Below are 26,113 nucleotides of genomic sequence, written 5' to 3' on the forward strand. Positions count from 1 at the left end.
CTTGAAATGATGGACTCCCCCTTTCTGCCTCCTCCTGCTTCTCAGCTAAGAGCTTCGCCAATTCGCCCTGCAGTACATTATCCATTTCTTTCCTGAGGGCCTTCTCCTCTTCTGTTAGCTTCTCTGTACCAGCCTGTAATGTCAGTTAAGAGGTGAAATTCATTTCAGTTCACATTTCAAGGCAAACCTTCCTAATGTGCACTTTTTGAAACAATACACAAACTGAAACACAGCCATCCTTCAGAATTTGCACTTCTCCAATTTTTGAATCTTTTTTTGTTTTGGGGTTTTTTTGCAGGTCCATAGGAACTTACCTCCTCAGTCCCACCCTTCCAAAGCGGGGGGGGGGGATGCTGGGGGATCTTGTTGATTTTTTTGTTTTTTTGGGGGAGGCTATGCCACTGCCACCTTCCCCCTGGGGGGGAAAGAAAGAAAGAAAGAAAGAAAGAAAGAGAGAGTTGAAGTTTAAGTTGAAAAATGTGTCCTCTCTCTTTGTTTTTGGTAGTTTACAAAAAAACAACAACACCTAAACAACTTTGGTTAAAAAATTAAAAAAAGCTCAATAATTTCAGAACTTTGGGGGTGCCGGGAATTTTACTTTTTGAAATATGGCCTATTTTCAATAGAAGATTTTTCTTCAAGAAGCTTAGGAATAACCTGAATACAATGCTCAAATCAAGTTCTTTTTAAGGGGAAGACAAAAAAAAAGGAATCAATGCCTAACCCCACCAGTTCCAATTACCTGCTCTGTTGTGCCTGTAGTAGGATTCTTCACTTTCCTGCTGCTTCTATCCATTAGGAAGCCTCTTTGGGGGGGGGGAGAAAAAGAGAGAGATGAGGACCTTCCGTTATGACCCATGCTCATTTCCAGTGGGTTCTGCCATAGGCCTTCATTCCCTTTCTACCAAACATTTTGCTTCTGTCGTCCCCTCAATTTGACATGGTTTGCCCAGCCACCTTTTTGGGCCAGTGCACATTCTGAGAAAGTGCCGTGGGTACCAGTCCCAAAATGGCTGCTCTCTCTATGTAGCATAACACAAAATGGCTGCCTTTGGGAGTGTGGCATAATAACCAATTGGCTATTCCTCCTGAGAGACCCCACATGCAACATGGACAGGATTGGGTTGCTTATGGGCAATTCCTTTTGAGTAAATCCACCCAAAAGGGAGGAGTGGACAAAGTCTTCATAAACCCAACAGAGAGGGGGTTTTCACATTTCAGATTTATGAGGCCCAGGACCAATCACAAAATGACGTTGTGGGCCAAAGCCAGTCACAAAATGGCGACAGATGGAGGCAGAGTTTGGCAGAATCTGCAGGCAGTTTACTCACTTTTTTTTTTAACTGACACTAAACATATCTTTGGAGATTATTAAATTCTTTGCTGTGGCATTTTCCTTGCGGCAAGGAGTTTCGTAGCTCAGTTTCCCTCAGCCTAAGTACAAAAGGTGTTTGGGTAGTTTTTTTTAAAGCTCTTTAGACACTCTGGGCCCTTTCAAGCTTAAATATTCTTATTCCTGGGAAAGCGTCTTCGCCTCTCTCACCTCCACCCCTGTGGGGTAGAATAGGACTTGAAAAGACTGCCTCTTCTTCTCCAACAAGAAAAAGAACAGGTCCTTTACAATATGGCGAACGCCACACAAGAGAGCCATTCAGCGCCATGGCAACAGAGAACAACAGATCCTTCCCGGGTTCCAGTCGTCTTCCTTCCCTCCTTTGCAGTTGCTGGTTTCTATTTTAAATTATACAGGGCTCTTGTTCCTCTCATAGCACCCAAACACAGGTTGTGCGTGCAACCTGTGCCTTTAAAGCACATGTGAAGCACATAATTTCTCTCAAATAATTCTGTCCTTTACTCCACACAATTCATGGCAACCTTTTAACAAAATAGAGTGCCAAGGATTCTTTTGGGAGGGAGGGAATGTGCTTTGAATGTTCTTTAATGGAATAGCGCGTACCCAGAGACGCAGAGACATTTCAGGACTTGGAGCAGGCGTTGGTGCCCACCAGGACTTCCTATAGCGCCTGCAAAGGTTTCAGGAAATCAGCCCTAAAAAATCTATAGCACATAAGAAGACCCTTCTCTTCCTGCTCAATTCCCTGTTGACACAAAGGTCACATTCACACTATACATTTTCAGCACTATTACACCACTTTAACAAAGGACAATTCCCCGGATTGTTAAGGTGTTGTAGTAGCAATTTAAATATATGCTGTTCATCAGATCTGACTCACCCTCTCCTATATTGAACACCCCCCTTAAACATGCCAATATTTCATTGCACACCCACCCCTAGCAGGGCTGAGATTGCATACCCTCCAACATTTCTCCGATGAAAATAGGGGTCCTGTTTTTAAAATAAAATAAGATATTTAATAATAATAATAATAATAATAAACCCCACCCATATGACTGGGTCACCCCAGCCACTCTGAGCAGCTTCCAACATATATAAAAGCATAATAAAACATTAAACGTTTAAACAGGGCTGCCTTCAGATGCCTTCTAAAGGTTATATAGTTATTTATCTCCTTGGCTCGGGGGTCGCATAACTCCATACCCTCCAACATTTGTCCAATGAAAATACAGACATCCTAAGGAAAAGCGGGACATTCCTGGATCAAATCAGAAACTGGGACGGCTTTTGTAAATCCTGGACTGTCTCTGGAAAACAGGGACACTTGGTGGGTCTGGGATTGTCCCCAGCCTAAAGTCCTGATCCACAGGAGAAAAGGTAGCTGCCTTAGACCACTGGGTTCATCTAACTGAATATTGCATACACTGACTGGCAGCAGCTCTGTTGAGTTTCAAACAGGGAGTCTGTTCTAGCCCTACTTGGAAATGCTGGGGACTGAACCTGGGATCCTCTGGCCTGTAAAGCAGATGCTCTCCCACTGAACTACAGCACATCCAATGTAGTGAACCATAACCAGAGCATGTAAATAATGCGATATTTCCAATGGAAACAGGATGAGGCAATTGTACTTCCTGTCCTACCCACCACAACTGTCCCCTTCAATACAAAAATTATTTCTCAGTTCCCTTTCATAAAGTGTGCTTTGCTCTCTCTCTCCTGCCGCCTGTAATGCCTGGCTGACATCCCAGCTGTTGGGTTTTTTTGTTTTGTTTTTTTTGCATTACCTGGAAATTTCACTTAATCACCATCCTCCTTCCCTTTCCCACCCTTTTTGCAGATCATTAGAAAATCTATTAAATAGAACACGTGGCCCATTATATGCCCTTAGGGAATTCTGTTATTTCTTTCTCTCAGCTACATTTTGAGTCATCTCCCTCAACCCGCCTGAACTTGAAAATTAAGAGAGGACCCTGCTCACTAGAAATACACAAGAATGTTTTAAGTGCTGTGTAAAGTGCATTATGGGACGCGGGTGGCACTGTGGGTTAAATCACAGAGCCTAGGACTTGCCGATCAGAAGGTCGGCGGTTCGAATCCCCGCGACGGAGTGAGCTCCCATTGCTCGGTCCCTGCTCCTGCCAACCTAGCAGTTCAAAAGCACGTCAAAGTGCAAGTAGATAAATAGGTACCGCTCCGGCGGGAAGGTAAACGGCGTTTCCGTGCGCTGCTCTGGTTCTCTAGAAGCGGCTTAGTCATGCTGGCCACATGACCCGGAAGCTGTACGCCGGCTCCCTTGGCCAATAAAGCGAGATGAGCGCCGCAACCCCAGAGTCGGTCATGACTGGACTTAATGGTCAGGAGGTCCCTTTACCTTTTAAAGTGCATTATACAAATGTGACACTAGCTGGTGATGGTCAGCTATGGCAAATTATATATTTTTCAACAAAGCATTTTCACAATATTTTTTTTTAATAAGTGCCTAGATTCCATCAAGGCCTCAGATTCCTATACCTTATCAGTCAGGCGGCATTGCGGCCTGGCCACGGCCATGTCACCAATCCAGAGGTTGGCTGGAGAGGACTGCATGCCTGCCTGTGGATTGGCCAGTGGCAGGCAGGCCTGGGAATAGGGATTCCCCAGAGTGTGGGACCAACAGGCCGATGAGCATCACTTCGGTGGGGTGGGGGGAATTGAGGCCGGCCCAGCACTAACCCCCAAATAGCAACAGCCTGGAAGTGCTATCAGTTATGTAAGGCCAGTTGGAGCAAATGCAAACTTTCTTACTACAAACTTTCCTTCTTTCTTGCATTCCGCCTAGGGAAGCTTTTTGGCCCAGTGGACCAGATCTGTCTCTCCCTCCCTCACTTCGCAGGCCAACTTAGACAGGTGGCTGTAGGCCTGGTGTTACCAGGTGACATCAGCTGATGGACATACAGGTATGGTTTAGTTGGCCATGACGGACCCACAGGACAGAGGTTCCCCACCACTGCTGTAATTTAACACGGAGACGTGTCTCTTTGTGATTAATACAAACAAACAACACAGAGACACACACATGCTTCTCGTGTAGTTTTGGTTTTAATTTCTGGAAGACCAGACCAATAAATAAATAAATAAATAAATAAATAAATAAATAAAATGTTTCCAATATACAGAGTCAAGAACAGGCACATTTGTGAAGTGAAAGATGGAAGACGGGGAGAGATGAGGGTAGCCTCCTCCCACACTCTCTTCTCTGTAGCTTGGGGTGGCTGCAGAGCCTTGCCCCATGTAACCAAACAGCCCTTGGAGGAAGCCCAGCCAAGAGGGAGCTCCCGTAGGGTTCACACACTCCCAAATCTTACTATACCTCTCCAACATTACTGGATTGCAAGGAGGGTTGGATAGGGACTCCCCCAATGCAGTTGTTAGCATTTTTTAGGCAATCACACCCCACAACAACCTTCCCAGACACCCCATGGTAGGGATAGGCAAATCTGTCAATTCTTGTTTCCCTCAGTTTCTTATTTTTTCCAATCTTAATTTCGGTTATTCACATTTCTACATCCATTTGCATCTGCTTAAAAAAGAAAAGAAAAAAGTCTTCATGACAACTCACTGGCATTTGAGTGTGAATTTCTCCTAACAGACACATTTTTACAAAGCAGTTTTCTCCAAGCAAAATGCATTTTTTGCACTTTATTTTCAGCACTATAAGCATTTTTGCACATACTTTACCCCAAATTATGCATTTTCCTACACATTACGTGGCTGGAGAACTGAGGTGCAAAACACAGAGGAGAGCGAATCTCCAAAGAGAGTTGTGTTTTTTAAGTTTCAGGAAGTTCCAGTTTGGTAGGTTGGCTTCTAGATGTGAACTAAACCAAATTTCTCCTCCATCCCTACACCAAAGCAGGGGAGGAAAGGTGCATAAGTTTGTGACAAACTTTCAGCAAGTGTACAGGTGCAATACTATCATGGGTTCCCCACCCCACCCCCATCCTGGGAATTGTAGTTATTCAGGGGCACTGAGGCTTCTCAGTCATGGCGACATCTGTTCAGACATCTACTCTGTTAAAAGCCCAATGCTAACATAATTTCCTGGGGGAAGGGGAACAACAGCTATGAAACTCATTCACACTTTGTGTGGCTATTCGCCTACTTTGACTCACAAGGCAGGAGGAGTTTTGTGCGTGTGTGCTTGGGGACAGGGATGATCAGGAGAGCATGCAACAGGAAGTAGACCTGGTGCTTGGAGCCAGAGTGGATGGGAGAGATCCTAACCTGTCCACCCACTCACAAGGTGCAGTTCTGGAAGATTAAAGGAGGACAACCATAACAGGCACACAGGTTGAGATGAGGCTTCCAGTGATGCTCGGGGAACAGGAGTATAATCCTGCTGCCAGGAGGAAGGATGAGTTGGGGAGCACCATGCGGAGAGGAGAGCGGTGATGCCAGGTTTTGTCCCACTGGAAGCAAGAGACTGTGTTGGCACAGCAAAGAGGGTGGCGTTCCTAGTGTCTATGGAAACGGGGACAGAGCCCAGCTGGCAGCATAGAATGGGATACCGCAGTGCAGAGGGTTTGTGCCAGGGCACACAGAAAGGCGGGCACTTAGCACCTCACGGAAACAAAAGCCGAGACGCTTTGGGTTTCACTCTGCTGGGCACAGGAGGAGAGGAACAACGAGAACTGCACCAATAGGTCGGAAACTTGCTCCAAGACAGGCTTTGGCCTAGCTCTAGCCTTAGACAGGTTCACCTTTGTCCTGGGTCAGGCTCAGCAGGACCATGGGCAATCCTGGCGGCTGGCCCGTGTTGGCACGGTGCCGTGCCCGAGGGCGCATGCGGCGGGGCAACCTGGCAGAAGGCGGCCCTCCGTCGCTCAGCGCATCTGAACTCTCGTCAATGAAGGCCAGGTTTTCACCCGCGTAGTCTATAGGCCGCAGCTGGGCCACACGCTGTGCAGTACCTGGAGATGGGCGCGGGGATGGCGGTGGCGGTGGCAGCAGCGGAGCTGGTAAAGGCGGCAGCTGGGGTGGCAATTGCTGCTGTGGTGGCAGTTGCTGCTGCGGTGGCAGTTGCTGCTGCGGTGGCAGTTGCTGCTGCGGCAGTAGCAGTGGCGGCAATACCTCTTGGCTGTCCCCCTGCTGCAACATGGCCGAAGGCGACAGCGGCTTCCCTTTCAAGGTGCCCACTCTGTGCAGCTTGTCTGGAAACGCCATGTTTGGGACACGGAGCTGGGAGGCCACATTGCCCGTCCAGGAGGCAGCGTGCGCAGTCAAGTCTCCCATCTGTAGGGAAATAGGAAGGGGGAGATGTAGTTATGACAGAAAATTCCAAAATCCATATTGGGGGAATGCCTTTTATTCAGTCAAGCAAAAGGTCGAAAGGTGGGGAGAAAAACCCATTAGATGCCACTTAGGAATATGTAAGAACTTCTATGCTAAAAGATCTATCCAGTATAGCATGTTATTTCCCTTAATGCAATATCCCCTAATGCAAGACATTTCGCATGTTACTGTCGTGGATATATTCATTTTTATGCACACATTTTTATATGCATTTTTGTAAACACTGGTTGGAGAGTGGAGAGCTGCATTGCTAATTTCGGATAAATGCAAATTCTAAAGGACTATAAGGGATATAGGAACACAGGACTCTGTCTTATACTGAGTCAGCTTAGTATTGCATACCTTCCAACATGACTCAGATGAAAATAGGCACATTTCTCATTCCCCCCGCAACTGATCCTCCTCAACCCCCCCCTGTGTGTGTGTGTGTGTCCAGCAGAGCATTTCATATCAGAAGGGCAAGTGCCGCCACCGCCACACCAAGGGGACCCAGCACACACACCCTCCACCATCCTGAGAAAAACCCTTAATCCTGATTTTTTAATTTTTTTATTCTTTAGCAGGTTTATAAACAGGGAAACACACACCAATCAATAAATTTTGGGGAATGGCAAGATTAGATGCAAATGCACAAAGCATTTTTTTTCTTTAATCAAGACTCCTTGTGCTCTGCTGGGCTCCCCCTTTCTTTCTACCCAGGGCAGTCCTGCCCCTCAGAGCCAGCACATCACAAGCCTTGGTGACTGCAGCCTCTCCTTCTCCTTGCCCAAGGGAGGAGACCAGCAGTGGCAGCCCTGGAGAGGCAATGGGATGCCGCTAGTGCCGCCATCTCTCGGGACAAGTGCTGCCTCATCCTCTCCCCTGAGCTAGGCAGTCGTGCCACTGGCGGAGGAAATAGGGACATTCCAGGATCAAATCAGAAGCTGGGGTGGCTTTTGTAATTCCAGGACTGTCCCTGGAAAATCCAGACACTTAGAGGGTATGGTATTGTCTACATCAAGTGTGGGGAAACTTTGGCTCTCCAGATGTTGCTGAACTGCAATTCCCAGAAGCCCCACTACGCCTGGTCAATGGCTAGTTGCAATTCAGCAACAGCTGGTGGGCCCAAGGTTCCTGAAATATACTCAGAGTCGCAAAGTGATTTCATGCTCTTTATTCAGCTCATAGTGGTGAGGAGGAATGAATGAAAGTCCCCTCAAAGTATCTGCTTTATATACATTATTTACACAATGGGCTGCACATGATTGGTTAATTCTGGAATTCTACTGTAAGCCAATCAGGTTGTGGATTCACTTATATCTGGAGCATGATTGGGTGGTTCCTGCCAACCAATCATACTGCTGCATTGTTCTTGGACCAATCAGACTGCTGCATTCTGAATCCTATTGTTCTAGGACCAATTAGACTGCTGCAGTTTGGATCCTATTCAACTCAGTACATAACAGTTCCCCACACCTGGTGTACACTGACTGGCTGTGGAGCTACAGGATTTCAGAATGGGAGTCTCTCCCAGGCCTATCAGGAGCTGTTGGGGATTGAACCTACGACCTTCTGCATTAAAGGCAAGTGCTCCACTCCTGAACTGCAAGGGTCCTTGTGTTTTGGTTCTCAGCGCTTGACTCCTAGCGCTTGAATCTTTCCTGCAAAATATTTATGCTCCAGAGGCAACTTTCAGCGGTCGTTTTGCTGCAGCTGATTTTCATGTCTACTCCTCTGAGGTTGCATGAGGAATTATTTATTTTTGTTTGCCCTCAGCTGACTGCTGACATGCCTATCGTGTGTGGTGCCCTGCTACACCCATTGCATCCCTGTTGAGGCAGTTCTCCCTCGCACCCATGCCCAACAAGGCCAGCCACAACTTGGGTACGGTAGGAAATTGTGCTGAGCAGCAGTTAAGGGGCTACTGCATTCCCTGCCTTGCAAACCGCTTCACCACCAAATAAAATTGAGACCCGCTGCAAACACGTACATATTTCTCCTTAACCACCCCCTACTTCCCTTCACTGTGCCTGGTCCTGTTTCCAGGCGGGTGGGTGCAAAATGCCACCAATCATTTCCAGCTGTTTTTATTGCCTTTCGTCTGAACGCCAGGGTCAGCGAGAAAGAAATGGCTTTCAATTAGGCAAGCCGCTTAATGAGTTTATGTGCAAAATTGATGCCATCTGCTTTTTTAATTGGCAAAAGGGGAAATGCTTCAAAACTCAGAGGCTGCAGATTCTCGCCTTCACTTTGAGTTATTATAGAGCACCACCAGCACAAGGAACACTGTGTGTGTTTGGGGGTGGGGATGAGGAGCGCTGTAGGAACAAGGCCCCCAACTTTTTGTTTATTTGTTTGCTTGCTTGCTTGCTAGCTATTAACAGTGGCTTGATCTGCAGACTTCTACCTTCACACTTCCTAGACGCCTTGCTCAAGTTGCAATTTGAAGGGCAATAGAGAAGGCCAGGTTCGTTCCAGACAAAACACAGGCTGCAAAACAGGAGCGTGGGACTTTTTTTTCAGCTTAAGGGCCACATTCCCTTCTGGGCAACCTTCTGGGGGCCACATGCCACTGGTGGGCAGCACCAGAAGCCAAAGTGAGTCATAGATGTAAATTTTGCTTTGCTCTACCTTCCACACACATTAAATATCCATCTCTTTCCTTGATCAAGGCAACTAAGAGGCATGAACAGAGCTTAAGGAAACATTCCAGCCAGGCAAAAACCCTAAAGGAGGATGAGTCCCAAGGGCCAGATAGAAAAGGCTAGAGGGCCACATTAGATCCCCAGACCTGAGGTTCCCAACCCTAAAACAAACCTTGGTTGCTGCTAAGGAGTTGGCCTGGACTGGAGAGAGGCAAATCATGAGGCTAGATTCGGACAACAACCCTGGCTTAGCTCACAATAGCACAGCAGGAGGAGAACCAGGGTAGGGGAGGAGCACAGCAGTCAGGATATCCTCGCCATTGTGGAACCATGCTAGGCCACGGTTTGGGTTAGTGTTCTGTACAAACTGGGCCAATACTGGTCTATATGAACAAACAGCCTTTGGCCTAAGATATAAGGTGGCTTCTAATGTATGCATCAGAAGTTACACCATTGGCTTTTGGGAGTTGTGGCCTTAACAAGAGAACCTGGAGGCGAAGAGGGAAGATGTGTCAGAAGGAAAATGAATGGATATTGATTTGTATATATATTAGTAACTTTGTCTTAATGTAACCTTTTTACATGTAGCAGTGGGTTTTTGTAATATTTTGTCTGTCGTTGCTTCCATTTTTTGTACACTGCTTAAAGATATTTCTAATATATTAAGCAGTATAGAAATTAAATAGTCAGTCAGTCATCATCACACTACTATAACAGGGAAATACAGGGAGAAGATTGGCAACAGGTAGGGTTGCCAGACCTCCAGGTCTGACCTGAAGTCTCCAGGTTTGCCTGGCCTCCTCCAGGTTGCAGTTGGAGGGATTGAATCTTCAGGTGAGCTAGAGTAATAATAATAATAATAAGAGGAGGAGGATGTCCACTCTCATTCTCTTCCAACAAACCTCCATCTGCAGGTCCTGCCCTATGACATCACCAGGAACCTCTCCTAGGTCTTGAAATCTCAGGGTCTGGGATGCTCCTGACCTGGAAACCCTAATAATGGGGGTTGTGGAGGACATGGAGATGATACAATGGGTCTATCAAGTGCACTTAAAGCACAGTGTCCTCACCTCAGCCCTCGTGCGCCGGGACAACACCCTCAACCAGTTGCCAATCATAGTCAGGATGGAGGCAAAGTAGGCCAAGCCCAGCAGAATCCAGACCACCACCAATGGCTGGTACCACAGGTATTCTTCGCTTTTCGTATCACCTGGAAGGAGCAAAGTTTAAGGCAAGACAATTTGTAATGAGCACTCCCACCACCACCAAAACCAGTTACTCTCCACCTTAGTACAGAGGGAGGAAGAGAGGTGAGGAGGTGGTCCAAAGAGACTTGACTGAACCACCTTGCTGGAGCTAAGTTAAGATCATGTATGGTCAATGCCTGGATGAAAGGCTGTCTGGAAAACCCAACGAAGTACTCAATTGGAATAAACCAGTAGGGTGACATTTTGTTCTAGTCTTAGGCCACATCCACTCCAAACATTTAAAGCACTTTAAACAGCCCTTGCTTCCCTCAAATAATTCTGGGAAACGATAGTTTGTTATGGGCACTGAGAGGAGACTCTTATTCCCCTCACAGAGCTTCAGTTCCCAGAGTTCCCTGGGAAGAGGGGTTGGTTGTGCTCCGGGAACCACTCTCAGGGTCAGAAAGGGGAATCCCAATGGACCCCACCCAACTGGGCTCATCCCCTTCATTTCGCCCCACAGCACCCACCTGCCACATAGTCGCCAAATCCAATGGTGGTCAGCGTGACGACCACAAAGTAGACGCTCTCTAAAAGGGTCCATCCTTCCACCCTCTGGAAGATGATGGTTGGCAGGGAGACGAAGAGGAGGCAGCCAATGAGGATGAAGAGCAAGGCCGAGAGGACCCTCACTATGGTAGCACTGACCTGCCACTTCTGCGGAGAACAGGAGGGAACAGGATGGAAGAGAGGTCAATGTTGAAAAAACTAACAGCTGATCCAAGAGGCAGCCAACTCCTATAAGTGCATTTCTTCCAAAAGAAGAAATGGTGCCCATGTCTAGACTAGAGGCTGCCAACATACTGCCCTGCAAACACACAGGGGGCATTCTTGGTGCTGATGAAATTGGGGAAGGCAAACCTTATACTGCAAGTCAACAAAACAGGCTGTGGTGTGTCTGTGTGAAATGCCCATAACTGTTTCTCCAGTTTGCAAATGTGTCCAAACAGGACTCAAGAAATGCTGGCGGGAAGTTCACAGAAGGGCACTGGCGCCAGCAAAACAGGACTTTGCAGGCAGACGACCTGAGTCCTGCACAGCAGAATGAGCAGGAGGTCCCTGCAAATAAAGGTGGGCAGAGAAATGTACAGATGGTGATGGAAAGGCTGGAGAGAAGCTGCCCTCCAGGCGAGGGTTTTGCTCACCAAGAAAATGTCCTCCACTTTGCCAATGGCTTTCCGGAGAGACGATCCCAAATGGTCCCCGACTCCTGCCAGCAGCATGCCAAAGAGAGGAATCCCCACGAGGGCATAGAAGATACAGAAAAGCCGGCCAGGGTCAGTCTTGGGGGAGATGTTCCCAAACCCTGTTAGGGAAGAAGAAGAGAGGCAGGCAGAGAGAGAGTCAGCAGAAAAGAGAAAGTGCTCCTCAATATTGATCCAGACTCTAACACTCTGGCTCAGACTACTCCAACCAGGCACCCTCCGAATGTTTTGGACTACAGTTGCTATTAACTCCAGGGAACAAAGCTGCAATAGGCACATGGTCTTATTGTACAAATGAAGGAATTAGTTTCTTGGCTTTTTTTAAAGCAAGTTTCTAGTCTTTATGACTGTGAAAACAGCCCTAAAGGTATGTGGGCCACTGAAGACACAGGTGCTTAAAAAGGCAATTTTTATATTTGGATATTCATTCTGTTTTTGGTTTTTAAAAAGCAAGTTTGTAGTCCTCAAGGTTGTGAAAACAGGCCTGAATGTGTGTGTGCAATGTCTTAAAAAATACCTTTCCTTGCTTTGACATCTGTTTTATTACTTCTGACAGCTGTTCTGAAACTGTTGTTGTGGTTTGGGATATTTTTTTTCTGCTAATACTTTGAGTACTGCAGATTTGACTGAACTGTGGATTGTTTTATATTATTATTACTGGTTTTTGTTAGCTGCTTATAATTTCTTCTGGAAGATGGGACAGGATATGTTTTTTAAAGAAGTAAATACACAGCAAACAAACAAAACCGAGGGGGTCCCCCCCCCACAATGAATCCAATTGGTAGCAGATTCAGGGCAGACAAAATAAAATACACCTGTACCAAAACATACCACTAACTTATGGAATTCACTGCCACAAGCTTAGACAGATTTAAAAGGGGGCTAGACAAATTCATGGAGGTGATTGTTTAGCCATGAAAAAAGAAACAGAGCTTCTCAGTTCAGAAGCAGTCTACCTCTTGCCAGGCAGCAAGAACAAGAAGAGGACCATTGCACTCCTGTCCTTGTTTGGGGGGCTTCCCACAGGCATCTAGTTGGCCACGGTGAGAACAGGGTGTTGGACTAGATGGGTCTCGCATCCTTAATACTCTGTGGGGTAAGAAAGATGCACTCTTATCCTCAGAAGAAACCTTTGCTTCTTTACTATTACCCTTATCATTGTTCCAGGGACGAGGCTTGGCTCAAAACAGAATGTTGCACAAGGATGGACACACACAAAATCCAACCCCCTTGTTCCATTTCTGCTTCCTTAATTTTTGGAGAAGTGCCTGAATCAGCCTCTGTCCCAATCCTGCAGACTCCAGCAAAAATAAGCAAAGCCTCTTAGCTCCTCTGCTCAGCCCCAAGTTGTAAATCCTTTGTGTGGCTCCCTGGCACAGTCTTGAAGCTGCAGCCAGCTGGCAGCATTGATCACCCTGATATACCCACTCCTAGGTCAGTTATGCAGGAGACAGCTATACACACAGCCAGACCGGGGTCCATCTAACTCAGGCACGTCCAACTCCCAAGAGTCTGCAATCTACTCACAGTATAAACAGACTGGCTGTGGGGCTCGAACTCATGACCCTGAGATCAAAAGTTGCATGATGTACCAACTGCGCTATCTCAGATAACCAACAACACCTGGAAAGTCCACAGGTTCCACATTCCCACTTTACACCTTGGTAAGTACATTACCTGCCAACCTAGCAGTTCGAAAGCACATCAAAGTACAAGTAGATAAATAGGTACCACTCCGGCGGGAAAGTAAACGGCGTTTCCGTGTCCTGCTCTGGTTCACTCAGAAGCGGCTTAGTCATGCTGGCCACATGACCCGGAAGATGTAGGCCGGCTCCCTTGGCCAATAAAGCGAGATGAGCGCCGCAACCCCAGTCGGCCACGACTGGACCTAATGGTCAGGGGTCCCTTTACCTTTACCTAAGTACATTTAACATGTGATCCCTGATTGGTTGGGACATGTGCTTAGCACGGGGAACCTATGGTCCTCCAGATGTTGGGCTACGACTTCTGTCTCTGCGAGAGATTTGAAAAACACTCTGAGGGCAAAATAACACTTGGACCCGTGCTGAGCCAGGTGCCACAATTGGTTCAGGCTCCTTGAAGGGCCCTGGACCATTCATGAATTATACCTTGTGGGGTCAGCTTCAGTTATTGCAACCTGAGGATGTGGACCAGGCGATTATGGCTGTGAGGCCAATAGCATGCCCTCTTCATCCCTGCCCATAATGACTGCCAAATCTAGCAGGAGGGGATTGATTGGATAGATTCAGTGGATGAGGCAATGCTGTGCCACTGGAAGGAGTTATGCCTCCTGCCTTGAAAGAGGCGGTGGTGAGGCTCCTCCTAAAGAGGTCCTCCCTAGATGCAGATATTTTGGAAAACAATAATATTACAGTGGTACCTCGGGTTAAGAACTTAATTCGTTCTGGAGGTCCCTTCTTAACCTGAAACTGTTCTTAACCTGAGGCACCACTTTAGCTAATGGGGCCTCCTGCTGCTGCCGCTCTGCTGGCGTACGATTTCTGTTCTCATCCTGAGGTAAAGTTCTTAACCCGAGGTACTATTTCTGGGTTAGCAGAGTCTGTAACCTGAAGCGTCTGTAACCCGAGGTACCACTGTACTTTCCTGGGCAAGGTGGTTGAGGGTGGTAAAGGTAAAAAAGGTAAAGGACCCCTGGATGGTTGAGTCCAGTCAAAGGCGACTATGGGGTTGCGATGCTCTTCTTGTTTTCAGGCCGAGGGAGCCAGTGTTTGTCTACAGACAGCTATCCGGGTCATGTGGCCAGCATGACTAAACCACTTCTGGTGCAACGGGGCACTGTGATGGAAGCCAGAGCGCACGGAAATGCCATTTACCTTCCTGCCACAGCAGCATGCTTTCGAAATGCTAGGTTGGCAGGAGCTGGGACAGAGCAATGGGAGCTCACTCTGTTGCGCGGATTCGAACTGCCAACCTGCCGATTGGCAAGCCCAAGAGGCTCGGTGGTTTAGACCACAGCGTCACCCGCGTTACCTTTGAGGGTGGTGGTGGCAAATCAGCAGCAGGTGTGCCTAGATGAAACAAGATTATCAAATCCAGGGCTCAGCCTGACCTACGGTGGGGCGCAGCAGCAGCACTACCACCATAGAGATAAATGGCAAAAACCTCATTTTAAAAAATTAAGAAATGGGTGTCTAAATGCACGCAGGTGGCTCCCAGGACTGGCAGGAGCTTTCTGTACTGTTTCAGACCTGATAATACCAGGGATTGAACTTGGGCCTTTTTGCATGCAAGGCACGTGCTCCAAGCACTGCGCCACAGCCCTTGCCAGGCTTCCCTGTAGCAAAGCAAGGAAGATCCCCGCACCTTCCCTCTGTCTCCTCCCTCCTCCCCATCAGACCCCAGATACCGATGGTGGTGATCACGGTGCCAGCGAAGAAGAAAGCGCTGCCCATATCCCAGTGCGAGCTGTTGGCGTTTGTGCTGTTGATGGCAGGCTCCACTCCGACGCCCATGGCATCGCCCACTTGCTGAGAGGAAGGGCACAGGAAAAGGTTAGGACCAAGCCACTGAGGGCCCAGCGTTCCAGCGCAGCCGTAACCCCAGAGCACTGAGCCAGGCCCCTTGACCCACATGGAAGCAGCCTTATACAGAGTCAGGTCACTGATCCATCTAGCTCAGGACTGCCTACACTGGCTGGCAGTGGCTCCTCAGGGTTTCGGGCAGAGTACATTGGCAGGCCTACCTGGAGACACCACCAGAGATTGAACCCAGGGGTTTTTATTTTTATTTGCATGCAAGGCAGAAGCACTGAGCTACTGCCAGGAGCAAGCCAGCAGCAAATCAAACGGAGTAGGCAAAGTTAACTCTTTATTAGAAAGAAAAAACAGGATCTGCACAGCAGTGCTAGGCCTAATGAACTCATCCTGATAAATATTGCCCCTAAAGAGGCAGTTGTAGAGACGGAAGGGGTCCTCACCTTCCCACAGCTCCCTACGTGCCTTCCTCTCCTGGGTTTTCCCCAAGCAATCTGAGACTGCGCCTGTGTGTCTACCTCTGCTCCTCCCACTTCATGCCTCTCTGGATTCCAGAAGACCAGCAGGGAGGGCAGCAGGAGGGGGAGACCCCTGTGATTCTTCAGCAGCCTGACTCATCTCTCCCTCTCGACCTGCCTCATCCCACTCTCCTGCTTCCGATTTTGAGCTGTTCTCTGTCACAGACTTTCCTACCTCACTAAGCCCCATTGCCCCTTCAGTTTCTGACATCGCCTCCTCCCAGTCTGCTCCCTGTGACCACTTATCATCGTCCTACCACTAGGGCTGGGCAATATATCAAAATACAGTGGTACCTCGAGTTAAGAACTTAATTTGTTCCGGAGGTCCGTACTTAACCTAAAACTGTTCTTAACCTGAAGTACCACTTTAGCTAATGGGGCCTCCTGCTGCCGCTGCGCCGCTGCTGCACGATTTCTGTTCTCATCCTGAAGCAAAGTTATTAACCCGAGGTACTATTTCTGGGTTAGCGGAGTCTGTAACCTGAAACGTATGTAACCTGAAGCGTATGTAACCCAAGGTACCACTATATCGTTCAAAACCGGTTTGGTATTCCATATTTTGATATTGGTTACATCATTTCAACCTGGCAGTATATTGCGAATCATAGTGTGTGTGTGTGTGTGTGTGTGTGTGTGTGTGTGTGTGTTACAATCAAACCTCGGTTCCCAAACGGCTCTGTTGTCGTACGTTTCAGCTCCTGAACCCCGAAAACCTGGAAGTAAATGTTCCAGTTTTCAAATGTTTTTCAGAACCCAAATGTCTGACGTGGTTCTTGCTTGAGTGCAAGAAGCTCTTGCAGCCAATCAGAAGCTGCACCTTGGATGTCAAACGTTCCGGAAGACAAACGGTCTTTTGGAATGGATTAAGTTTGACAACCAAGGTTTAACTATATAAAAATCAGAATGTGGGAAAAACCGTGAAGCCAGCCAACGCTTCTCTTGATTCCAGCAGCCCCCATTAACTCTACCAGCTCAGCTTTCCCCTGCCTACTGCAGGGGACAGTGAATCAAGTGCTGGCAAAAATCAGGACGCAGGAAAAACCGTGATGCCAGCTAATGCCTCAACATAGCTCCATCTTTATTTCGGACATTGTGATATATTGCTATATCGCAATATTTAGCTGGTGATATATTGCAATGTCGAAAACAAGGTATCGCCCAGCCCTACCCACCCACAACCCCCGGGCTCTGAGCCTTCTTCCTTTGGCGGTTTCCCAGCTGGTTCCCCCCACCATTCCTCTGGGTCCAACCAGTCCCGGAGCCCTGTTCCACCCCCCCCAGCCCTTTCGCCTCCAGCTCTCACCTGGACGAGGTCCTCAAGGTCCTCAGTGGCTACACATTGGTGTAGCTTTAAGAACTGCTCCAGGTAGGCTTGGATCTTCCTCTGCTGGTGGATCTCATAGGGCTGCTCCAGTTGGCGAAAGACGAAGGCACCTGTGACCAGGTAAATGAGGACCACGGAGAAGAGGGCCAAAACGGTGGTCCGGCGCATCACAGTGTTGCGCTCCTGCGGCCGCGGGCTCAAGATAGACTCCTTGGATGGGTAGCAGACTACGGGCATAGAGCCATGATGGTCAGGGGGGCAAATGGCGGGGGGTAAAGGCGGCGGAGGATAATTCACTGGGGGGTGTATAAAAGAAGAAGAAGAAGACAACAGGGTGAGTCCACCTTGCTCCACCCCAAAATCCCCAGTCCACATCATGCCTTAGTCTCAGGATCGCCCCCTTGAGGACTGACAAAAAGGGCGTACTTCTTCACACTGTTAACCTCTGGAACCTCCTGCCACTAGCTAGGACAGCTTGCGGGAGGAAAGGAGGAGACAAGTCCATGGAATATGGGTCTGTTGCTAATCCCTAGAACTCATAATTGCTAGCTCTGAAAAGGAGACACATTCACAGAGGACGGGTCTGCTGTTAGCCTCTGGAACTCCCTGTCACTAGTTTGAACCCCTTTTGGAAAAAGGAAGCACTGACAAATTCAGCAGCAGGGGAACTGTTCTGCCGACTAATCACAAAGTGGGGAGGGGTCTTGGGGGTCTAGTCGTCACCCTCTGCTGCTCAAGGCAGGATCCGCGATGCAGGATGCGGTGACAGCATCCCTGACCAGGTGGCCATCCAGCTTCTGCATTGATAGCGCCCCCCAGTGGTGGCTGGTGCCTATCAAGCCAGACTTGATCCCCTGGGAACTGTAGTTTGTTAAGGATCCTGAGAAAGATAGTTCTGTGAGGAGTAAGCTACAGTTCCTGTGATTCTTTTTGTTTTTTTTGGGGGGGTTACTTTACATATGCTTTAAATTTACAATGTGCATGCAGGGCACTCCAAAACCACCTGCTTCCAAAACCACCGGAAGCAGGAAACATGGAATTGTAGAGTCATCTAGTTCAACCCCCTGCAATGCAGGAATATGCAACTGTCCCATGTGGGGAATCGAACCTGCAACCTTGTTGTTATCAGCACCATGCTCTAACCAGCTGAGAGGCAGATCAGATGAGACTATTGCTTTCATGCCTTGCTGGGCGCATCTGGGTACAGAACACTCCATTAGACACAGCATTGGTCTGATCCAGGATGCCAGTGCTTAGAAAGGGAGAACCGTTCCCTCTCTTCTCCTGTCCCCCAATGCAGGCAGAATTTAAAACACATTCTTTCACCCAAAGAATCATGTGAGCCGTATTTTACCCCTCTCAGAACTAAAATTCCCAGCACCCTTAACAAACTACAGTTCCCAAGATTCTTTGGGGGAAGCCATGTGCTTTAACTGTATGGTGCGTGCACAGCCTAAGTCTAATATCTTCCCAACCCTTTAAATGAGCAGAAACGTGATATTTCTTAACCTTAAAAATATTGACCCAAACAACTTAGCATTGAGCAGTCTCGTCAATAAACGGTACTCTGATTTAAAGAATACAGCAGGGGAACTGCGGCGTTTAAAAACAAGATTGTTCCTGGTCAGAGAACAAAACTTTTTTTAAAAAAATTACCCAAACTGAGCACAGACTCACCCTTATAATCAGTGCCGGATTTACGTATAAACTAAACAAGCTATAGCTTAGGGCCCCACTCTCTTGGGGCCCCCAATTTTTTTTAAAAGAAAAACAAAACCTGGGTGTACATTTCCAAAATATAAGATAAAAAACAAATACAATAAAACCTACATACAGCAACAGTGTTTTGTGTTGTGTAGGTTCCTATTTGTTACATGCAAATGGCTTCAGATACCTATTAGGTCCATAAATTACCATATAGCATATATTTAACAAACAAAAAAAAAAAACAAAAAAACAACCAGGGACAATTTGTTGTTGACAAAGGACAGCTGGACATATAAAGGGCCCCATTACCTTCAGTAGCTTAGGGCCTCATCAAACCTAAATCCAGCCCACTTATAATGGTTCCTTCCCTGGTTCTTCTAAGTTAGGGGCTCGTGCTATCCCATAATCTCTTTGCTCAGCTTGTTTCCAGTGCCTAGGCTGGGTGGAAGAGTAGAAAACAAAGCACCCACTCCACAACAATTCACCCCAGGCTATGCTCCCCCATTCAGACTCCATGCTTCCGACTTCTCAGTGTGCAGCTGACTGGGAAAGGTACGGTATGTTCCAGCCCCTCCTAAAATTTCCCTACGGAAGCAACCAATGTGCTGCTATACAGTACTTCAACTCTTCCTCTTCCCCCTGTCCCTGCAATAAACCTTGATTTCAAACCTGGAGCAATACCTGGAGTAACACCCCAAATATTGAGTGATGCAGTCCTGTGCCACTTAACTTGGGAGTAAGCAAGCCACATAGAACCCAACGAAACTTAACTTCCGAGTGGACAGATAAAAAGCTTTGAGACTTTGGGAAATGTTATGTTGCAGTTGTTGTTTTTTAATGGCTGAGTGTAAGAACCGCAGAAGCTGACACTTCCTATTAATGCACACCCATTTTCTAGTTATATTGCAGATCTTAAGCTTTCCCCCCTCCCAAACGGCTGTTTGCAAAACTGCAAATCTTACTCCTGATCTATAGTACATGGACACTGTATTAGTTAAGAGTTCTTAAAAAGGAAGAAAACCTTAAGAACGAAAAATTCACAAAACATCAAAAGTCACAGATCCCCCATCCTGCTTGTCTCATACCACCACCACCCCACCGGGTCCTGTACTGAGGTCCTCATTGCTGCTACCCAAAGAAGGGTCAAAGATGGACCGGCAAAATCAGAAAATGCAGAGCTGGAACAAATCAGGGCAGCTCTCCCAAAACTTAGTGCATTTGCAAACTCAACCCCAGGGATAAAGGTGTCTGGTATTAACATGCCAGGACGGAGGAGAGAGAGAGACTCCACCGATCTGTATCTGGGGCACATTTTCTTTCACAGTGGGGAAAATTTCACAGTGATGGGTGCAAGGAGTAGGGGAGCCCTATGACACACACACACACACACACACACCGCACATTCTTCCCAGTGCCCTCCCCCCAGCATTATACACTCACCTTCAAGGCCACCGATTGTAGTCCTGACATGGTCACTACACAACTGGGCTGGTCCTTTTATTGCAGAGATTTGGGGGGGGGGTGTTCTGTAGCAGCTGGTAGCCCTTCCCAGCACTGCACTGAGGGTGATGTCTGCGGTGCAGTGGGCCCCCTGCCAACCCCCAAGATCCCAAGGATGGCTCCAATTAAACTGAAGACAATTCAATTATACGCTACCCTCTCTCCAAGACCCAACTCCCCAGGCACATCCAACCAACCACAGATGGATGCAAAGTGCTTGTGCGGAGTTTGCCAGGGACAAGCACCTCCCCACACCTTTGGGGCAGCTCTCTGTTCCTCAGACCTACCTCTCCCATAGTATATATTGGAATGGGGGGGGGGTGTCACTGAAACCAGGGGAAGGCTGCTTGGTAAGGGCAGCGTACCGGCCACTAGTTGTCGATCAAGGAAAGGGGATTATGTATTTCCAGAGGGGGCAGCAGAAAACAGAGTCTCCACTGCCGTTCCTGGAAAAGAGGCATTTGTCCATCCTGCCCGAAGAAGTGTTCTGTGCAATATGGAAGCTTGCTAGGGTAGGCCCAGCGCCGTAAAATAACAGAACCACAGAATTGCAGATTTGGAAGGGACCCCCAACCCCCTGCAATGCAGAAATCAGGGCTCAGACCCAAAACCCTGAGACTAAGAACCTTGTGCTCTACCAACTGCATATCTTTGAGGCATATGGCCACAGGTGTTGCACTCCATTTTCCCTTCACATAACATTTATACACCCATTGCTGATAACATAGAGCACCTCTGCTATACAGTGGTACCTCGGGTTAAGTACTTAATTCGTTCCGGAGGTCCGTTTTTAACCTGAAACTGTTCTTAACCTGAAGCACCACTTTAGCTAATGGGGCCTCCCGCTGCTGCGCGATTTCTGTTCTCATCCTGAAGCAAAGTTCTTAACCCGATGTACTATTTCTGGGTTAGCAGAGTCTGTAACCTGAAGCGTATGTAACCTGAAGCGTATGTAACCCGAGGTAGCACTGTACATCCCTTACTCCCATCTCACCATCGCTCTTACATACCTACTCCAGATATCACTCATTTGCACCCACACAAAACAGGAAGGGCGGCAGCTCAAGGGTAGAGCATCTGCCTTGAGTGAAGAAGGTCCCAGGTTCAGTCCCCAAAGTCCCCAGCCAAGGCCATAAAAGACCCCAGTCTGAAACATGGGAGAGAGATGCTGCCAGCCAGTTTAGAGAGTGCTGAACTCAATGGACCAGTGGTGACCAGGTTGTAGCCCACTAGGACTGGTAGGGTGGAAGACTGGGAGCTCAACAGCAGGTGGCGCCAGAGCCTACCATGAGCAGGCCCACCCCCTGCTTGGTTGGAAGTGAAGAGGGCAGGCAGGTGGGAGCTGATTGCAGGCTTAGGTTGATGTCTAGTTAAAATATGGAATCCCTTCCCAGTTGTTGGGAATCACAGGAGAGGACAACTGATGTTGCGCTCAGGCCCTGCTTGCAGGCTTGGCACTGGGGCATCTGTTTGGCCGCTGTGAGAACAGGATGCTGGATTCTACAGGCCCTTGGTTGTGTCCAGGTAAGTCCTACTCAGAGTAGCCCCACTGAAATCAATGCCCACAACTAACTTAAACCCATTGATTCCAGCAGGTCTGCCCTGAGTAGGACTTCATGGGATGCCACCACATTTCAGATGCAGATGTGTGGAAAGAAATCAGTGTCTACATGTATTCACAGTCTCCATGTGTTGTTGTTTTTTAATCACTATATGGTGTTTCTCCCTTGCTGCCCTCTAGTTAGTTATTTATCCTCCTGAGGACTTCAAGGTGGCATGTGTGGTTCTCCCACACACACAACCTGGCCTTGAGGTAGGTTAGGTTCAGCGACTGAGGCTCTGTGTACCATACATGTAAAGCAACATGGCTTCCTCCCCCAAAGCATCCTGGGGGCTGTAGTTTGCCCCTCGATCCTTCCCAGAACCCTGCGATTTATATCCCTGTACACTTCTGGCGTCAGGCATGCAACTATCTTTTAACATTTATTTATTTTAAGCACTCGTACTCGCACCCATGACACTTGCTGTCTCTCACACACAAAATTCCTCTCTCCCTCTTTTCACATCCTCTTTGACAGTTTCAACACACATGCTGTGTGTGAGAGAGAGAGAGAGAGAGAGAGCATGCATGTGCATTGATTGTGCTTTCATTTCACAACATACAGACACACATATTTGTAGTGTCCCATCCCACTGGTTTCTCCTTACATACACAAATCAATCTTGCATGTAAACACACATGCACTGATATAGGTTCATCACCCTCCCCTGCTCATTTCTCTCTCTCTCTCTCAAACACACACACACACACACACACAATCACCCCTGCCCTGCTTCAAGCACACAGCCTGTTTGTCTTGCACTCTCACTTTCCCCTAGTGTGTCCCTCCCACGCACACGCTTGCACTGCCCCAGACGCTGTTAAAGGTTCACTATTTCCGACACTTCCTCTCTCACACTCACACACTTGTGCTGCTCCCCCGGCGCTCCTTTTCCGCCTGCCTCTTTCTCACCCCCCAACCCCATCCCTGCTCCAAGCCCCCAACTTTGCTGACTCAGCCTATGTCAGCCTTGCGCTGCTGCTGCCGCCTCTCTTGCGCGCTCCCTCGCCACCCTGTTTCCACAGGGCCCCCCTTTTGGCATGTGGCTCCTCTTTCCCGGAAAAAAAGAGGGGGGCGCAAGCATTGCATACGTACCTGGAAGCCGGCAGCCCCACGAAAAGCGACAGGACTTGCTCCCCAGTAAACAACATGCTTCGCAACGGCGGCGCCTCGCTCACACACACTTCCCCGCTGTCTCGCCCGCTGCCCAGCCTCTCGCTCGCCTTCTTTTTCCGCCTGCGCTGCTTTGCAAAAGCAGGAGAAACCACTCCAGCAGCACAAACCATCCCTGCTTCTGCTTACACACACACACACAGGCACAGCTTCCAGACAATGCACTGGAGAGCAACCTCCCCTCCCCACACCCCCAGGCCTCCCGTTCCCTGCCAAGTGCTAGGGTGCAAGGATGCAAGGTGCCAGGGTGGGGTTGGGGGGGGGGCTTCAGCGTTCAGCCCTGGGACCCGCCCGAGCATCCCTGCAGTTACTCACTCTCTGCAGCAGCAGCAACAGCAGCTCCTCCTCCTCCTCCCTTCCCGATGCTGAGGCTGCCGGCTTGCCCCGGGCAGGTGAAGCCTCCCCGCTCCACCCCACCGCCAGCCTGCCCCACCTTCACTCACGGCTCGCCCACCCACCCACCTCCTCCGTGCCCAGGCGGTGCCACTCCGCCACCAGACAGATGGAGCCCCAGCGTAGCCCGGGGAGACGCAGGCGAGGTGCCGTGGGTGGGTGTTAACCCTTTGGGGGGTGGGGGTGGGAAATGGAGCCGGGAGGGAGGGGGTGGTTTGGGGGCAGAGGTTTTCAGGAGGCGAGGGCTGGCTTGCCTTGCCTGGGAAAGCCAAGGTGTTCATTGCTAAAGATTTATCACCAAGGTAAACACACACGTATTCGCAAAGCATTGTGAATAATTGAAAGTGGCAAATTCCAACACCCCCACCTCAAAACCATTTAGGGAATCAAATAGTTTGCTTTTTGGAGAAAAGGTGGGGAAATCTTAATGGGGGGAAACACACACTTTTTATCATCAAGGTGTCTCGACAGACGTGCCACGCTTTTTCTATCTTCTACAGGTTTTTATTTTTAATTGTATTGTTTTACCACTTGGGTGGTTGCTGCTCTGGGTTACTTTGGGAGGAAAGGCAGGATAGCAAAAAAAATAAATGGGTGGCCTTTTTGCGGGGGGTGGGGGGGGAGGAGAAAAAGAGGTGCAGGCACTCTTATCTTGATAAAAGTGCCAGCAAAGATTTTTTAAAAAGTGACACCACAAGAAAGTAATTAATAATAATAGTAATATAATGATGTCTGCTAGCTTCCTTTTTATTTTGCACTGTCCAGATTTCTCCCATAGCGTTACATTTATTCTAGGTTTGCTGAATTGCTGCCTTTCGGAATTTACTGCTAGTTTTTTAACTTGATTTCTCTGCACCACCTGAGGGTATTTTGATATTTGTCATAAGCTGCTTTGGGCACCATGGTGTGGAGGTGGTATATAAATGAGCTTAGTGACTCAATCCATCACTGGTAAAAACAACCCTGTGTGTACATAGGGTGCGAAGGAGCATCCTTTGTGGAGATAGGCAAAGGGTGCTTGATGATGGTATAGCCAGTTAATCTTTTGGGTGACTAAATGTGATGGATCTTTCTGAGTCTGCATCTGTAGTGGAGTCATTTTTAGATTTTTAAAAATTATTTATGTGCCTGCCCCACCCCACCCCCAGTCTCCTTTGGGAAGAAGGGCAGGATATATATTTAAATATTATTTTAATTACTATTACTACACTTTCCTACCCTAAAACTACGTAGAAAAAAGAGGGGGTCACATCTACACCACACATTTAAAGCACATTTAAAACACACTGCTTCCCCCAAAGAGCTCTGGGAAGTGTAATCATCCACTCACATAGCTACAATTTCCAGCACCCTTCACAAACAACAGTTCCCAAGTGAAGTTACAGGGAACCAGGCAGAGGGCCTTCCCGTTAGTGGTGCCCTCCCTGTGGAACACCCTCCCATCAGATGTCAAACAGATAAACAACTATACAATTTTTTCTTTAGACATATGAATGCAGCCCTGTAATCCGGTAGTTTTTAATGTCTGATGTTTTATTGTGTTGTTTACATTTTGCTGGAAGCCGCCCAGAGTGGCTGGAGCAAGCCAGTCAGATGTGTGGCATACAAATAATAAAAAAAATTATTATTACCACTACCTTGCTAAATGCAATGTCAGAGTGGTTCAAGAAGACTGAAATCTCTCCCCCCTCCCCGCCACCGCCATTTCATATTGAGGAATCTAAGACAGAGTGGGGTGTGGGGTTTATTTTCATAGAATCATAGAGTTGGAAGAGACCACAAGGGCCATCGAGTCCAACCCCCTGCCAAGCAGGAAACACCATCAGAGCACTCCTGACATATGGTTGTCAAGCCTCTGCTTAAAGACCTCCAAAGAAGGAGACTCCACCACACTCCTTGGCAGCAAATTCCACTGTCAAACAGCTCTTACTGTCAGGAAGTTCTTCCTAATGTTTAGGTGGAATCTTCTTTCTTGTAGTTTGGATCCATTGCTCCGTGTCCGCTTCTCTGGAGCAGCAGAAAACAACCTTTCTCCCTCCTCTATGTGACATCCTTTTATATATTTGAACATGGCTATCATATCACCCCTTAACCTCCTCTTCTCCAGGCTATTACTCACTATATTTTATTATTGATTAACTGATTGGATACTGCCTTTCTGCCAAGGCACCCGAGGTGGTTCACACTTTAGACACCAAAAGAAACACACAATATGGAAAGACGACAGACTGGCAGTGTCCACTCATGTCAGCGGGCTGCTGGTGGTCTGTGTGCTCCCTGGCTTGGGCTCCCCTTGCTTCTGCCTGACCTCAAGGCATGCAAGTCTCCAGCAGCCCCAGTGAAGGTAGAGGAGCAGCAGGAGGAACCATCATCACTCAGCAGTAGAGTCCCTCCTTTGCTTGCAGAAGATCCCAGGTTTGATTCTTGGCATTGCCTGATGAATGAGGGGAGGCTTTTGAAGGCCACGTTATCTACTGGGGCAACCTTGGGCGGTGGGATACCGGTGGTGGGCAGAGCAACAGAGCAGCCAGCATTCTCTGTGGCAGCACCTTCAGCGTAGAGCTTCCATCATATGCTGAAGATACACCTCTTTACCCTGGTCATTAATTTCAGCAAGT

The 26,113-nt window shown here is 48.1% G+C and overlaps 1 protein-coding gene and 1 long non-coding RNA gene across 6 annotated transcripts; both read right to left on the reverse strand.

Annotated features, from left to right (window-relative positions):
• Nucleotide 1: 1 nt before the first annotated feature.
• On the reverse strand, nt 2–1,866 carry LOC309520702. 2 transcript variants are annotated; one of them, XR_014214311.1, is made up of 3 exons: nt 1,535–1,866; nt 743–806; nt 2–133 (listed from the first exon to the last, which is right to left on the reverse strand). It is a non-coding gene; the product is annotated as an uncharacterized lncRNA (long non-coding RNA). The 2 variants fall into 2 exon arrangements; XR_014214312.1 differs by having other exon boundaries at nt 1,544–1,858.
• A 2,550-nt stretch (nt 1,867–4,416) lies between these two features.
• Nucleotides 4,417–23,640, reverse strand: KCNK4 (potassium two pore domain channel subfamily K member 4). 4 transcript variants are annotated; one of them, XM_082202336.1, is made up of 7 exons: nt 23,565–23,640; nt 17,101–17,417; nt 15,153–15,273; nt 11,705–11,865; nt 11,030–11,216; nt 10,383–10,522; nt 4,417–6,628 (listed from the first exon to the last, which is right to left on the reverse strand). In XM_082202336.1, exons 2-7 carry the CDS (start codon nt 17,356–17,358, stop codon nt 6,083–6,085), a joined length of 1,413 nt encoding a protein of 470 aa, XP_082058462.1. In that variant the 5' UTR covers nt 17,359–17,417; nt 23,565–23,640; the 3' UTR covers nt 4,417–6,082. The 4 variants fall into 4 exon arrangements, with proteins under 4 accessions (XP_082058462.1, XP_082058461.1, XP_082058460.1 ...); XM_082202335.1 differs by lacking the exon at nt 23,565–23,640 and adding an exon at nt 23,025–23,132; XM_082202334.1 differs by lacking the exon at nt 23,565–23,640 and adding an exon at nt 20,269–20,369.
• Nucleotides 23,641–26,113: the final 2,473 nt, after the last annotated feature.

The sequence above is a fragment of the Podarcis vaucheri genome (genome assembly GCF_965113315.1).
Source record: "Podarcis vaucheri genome assembly, chromosome: 16".
Lineage (NCBI taxonomy): Eukaryota > Metazoa > Chordata > Lepidosauria > Squamata > Lacertidae > Podarcis > Podarcis vaucheri.

Coding starts and splice junctions, on each gene's coding strand:
- KCNK4 (XM_082202336.1), bottom strand. CDS start 17,358: ATGCCCGTAGTCTGCTACCCATCCAAGGAGTCTATCTTGAGCCCGCGG. Junction 15,274..17,100: donor ACCTTGAGGACCTCGTCCAG/GTGAGAGCTGGA, acceptor CCTTCCTCTCAG/CAAGTGGGCGATGCCATGGG. Junction 11,217..11,704: donor AAGTGGAGGACATTTTCTTG/GTGAGCAAAACC, acceptor TGTTCTCCGCAG/AAGTGGCAGGTCAGTGCTAC.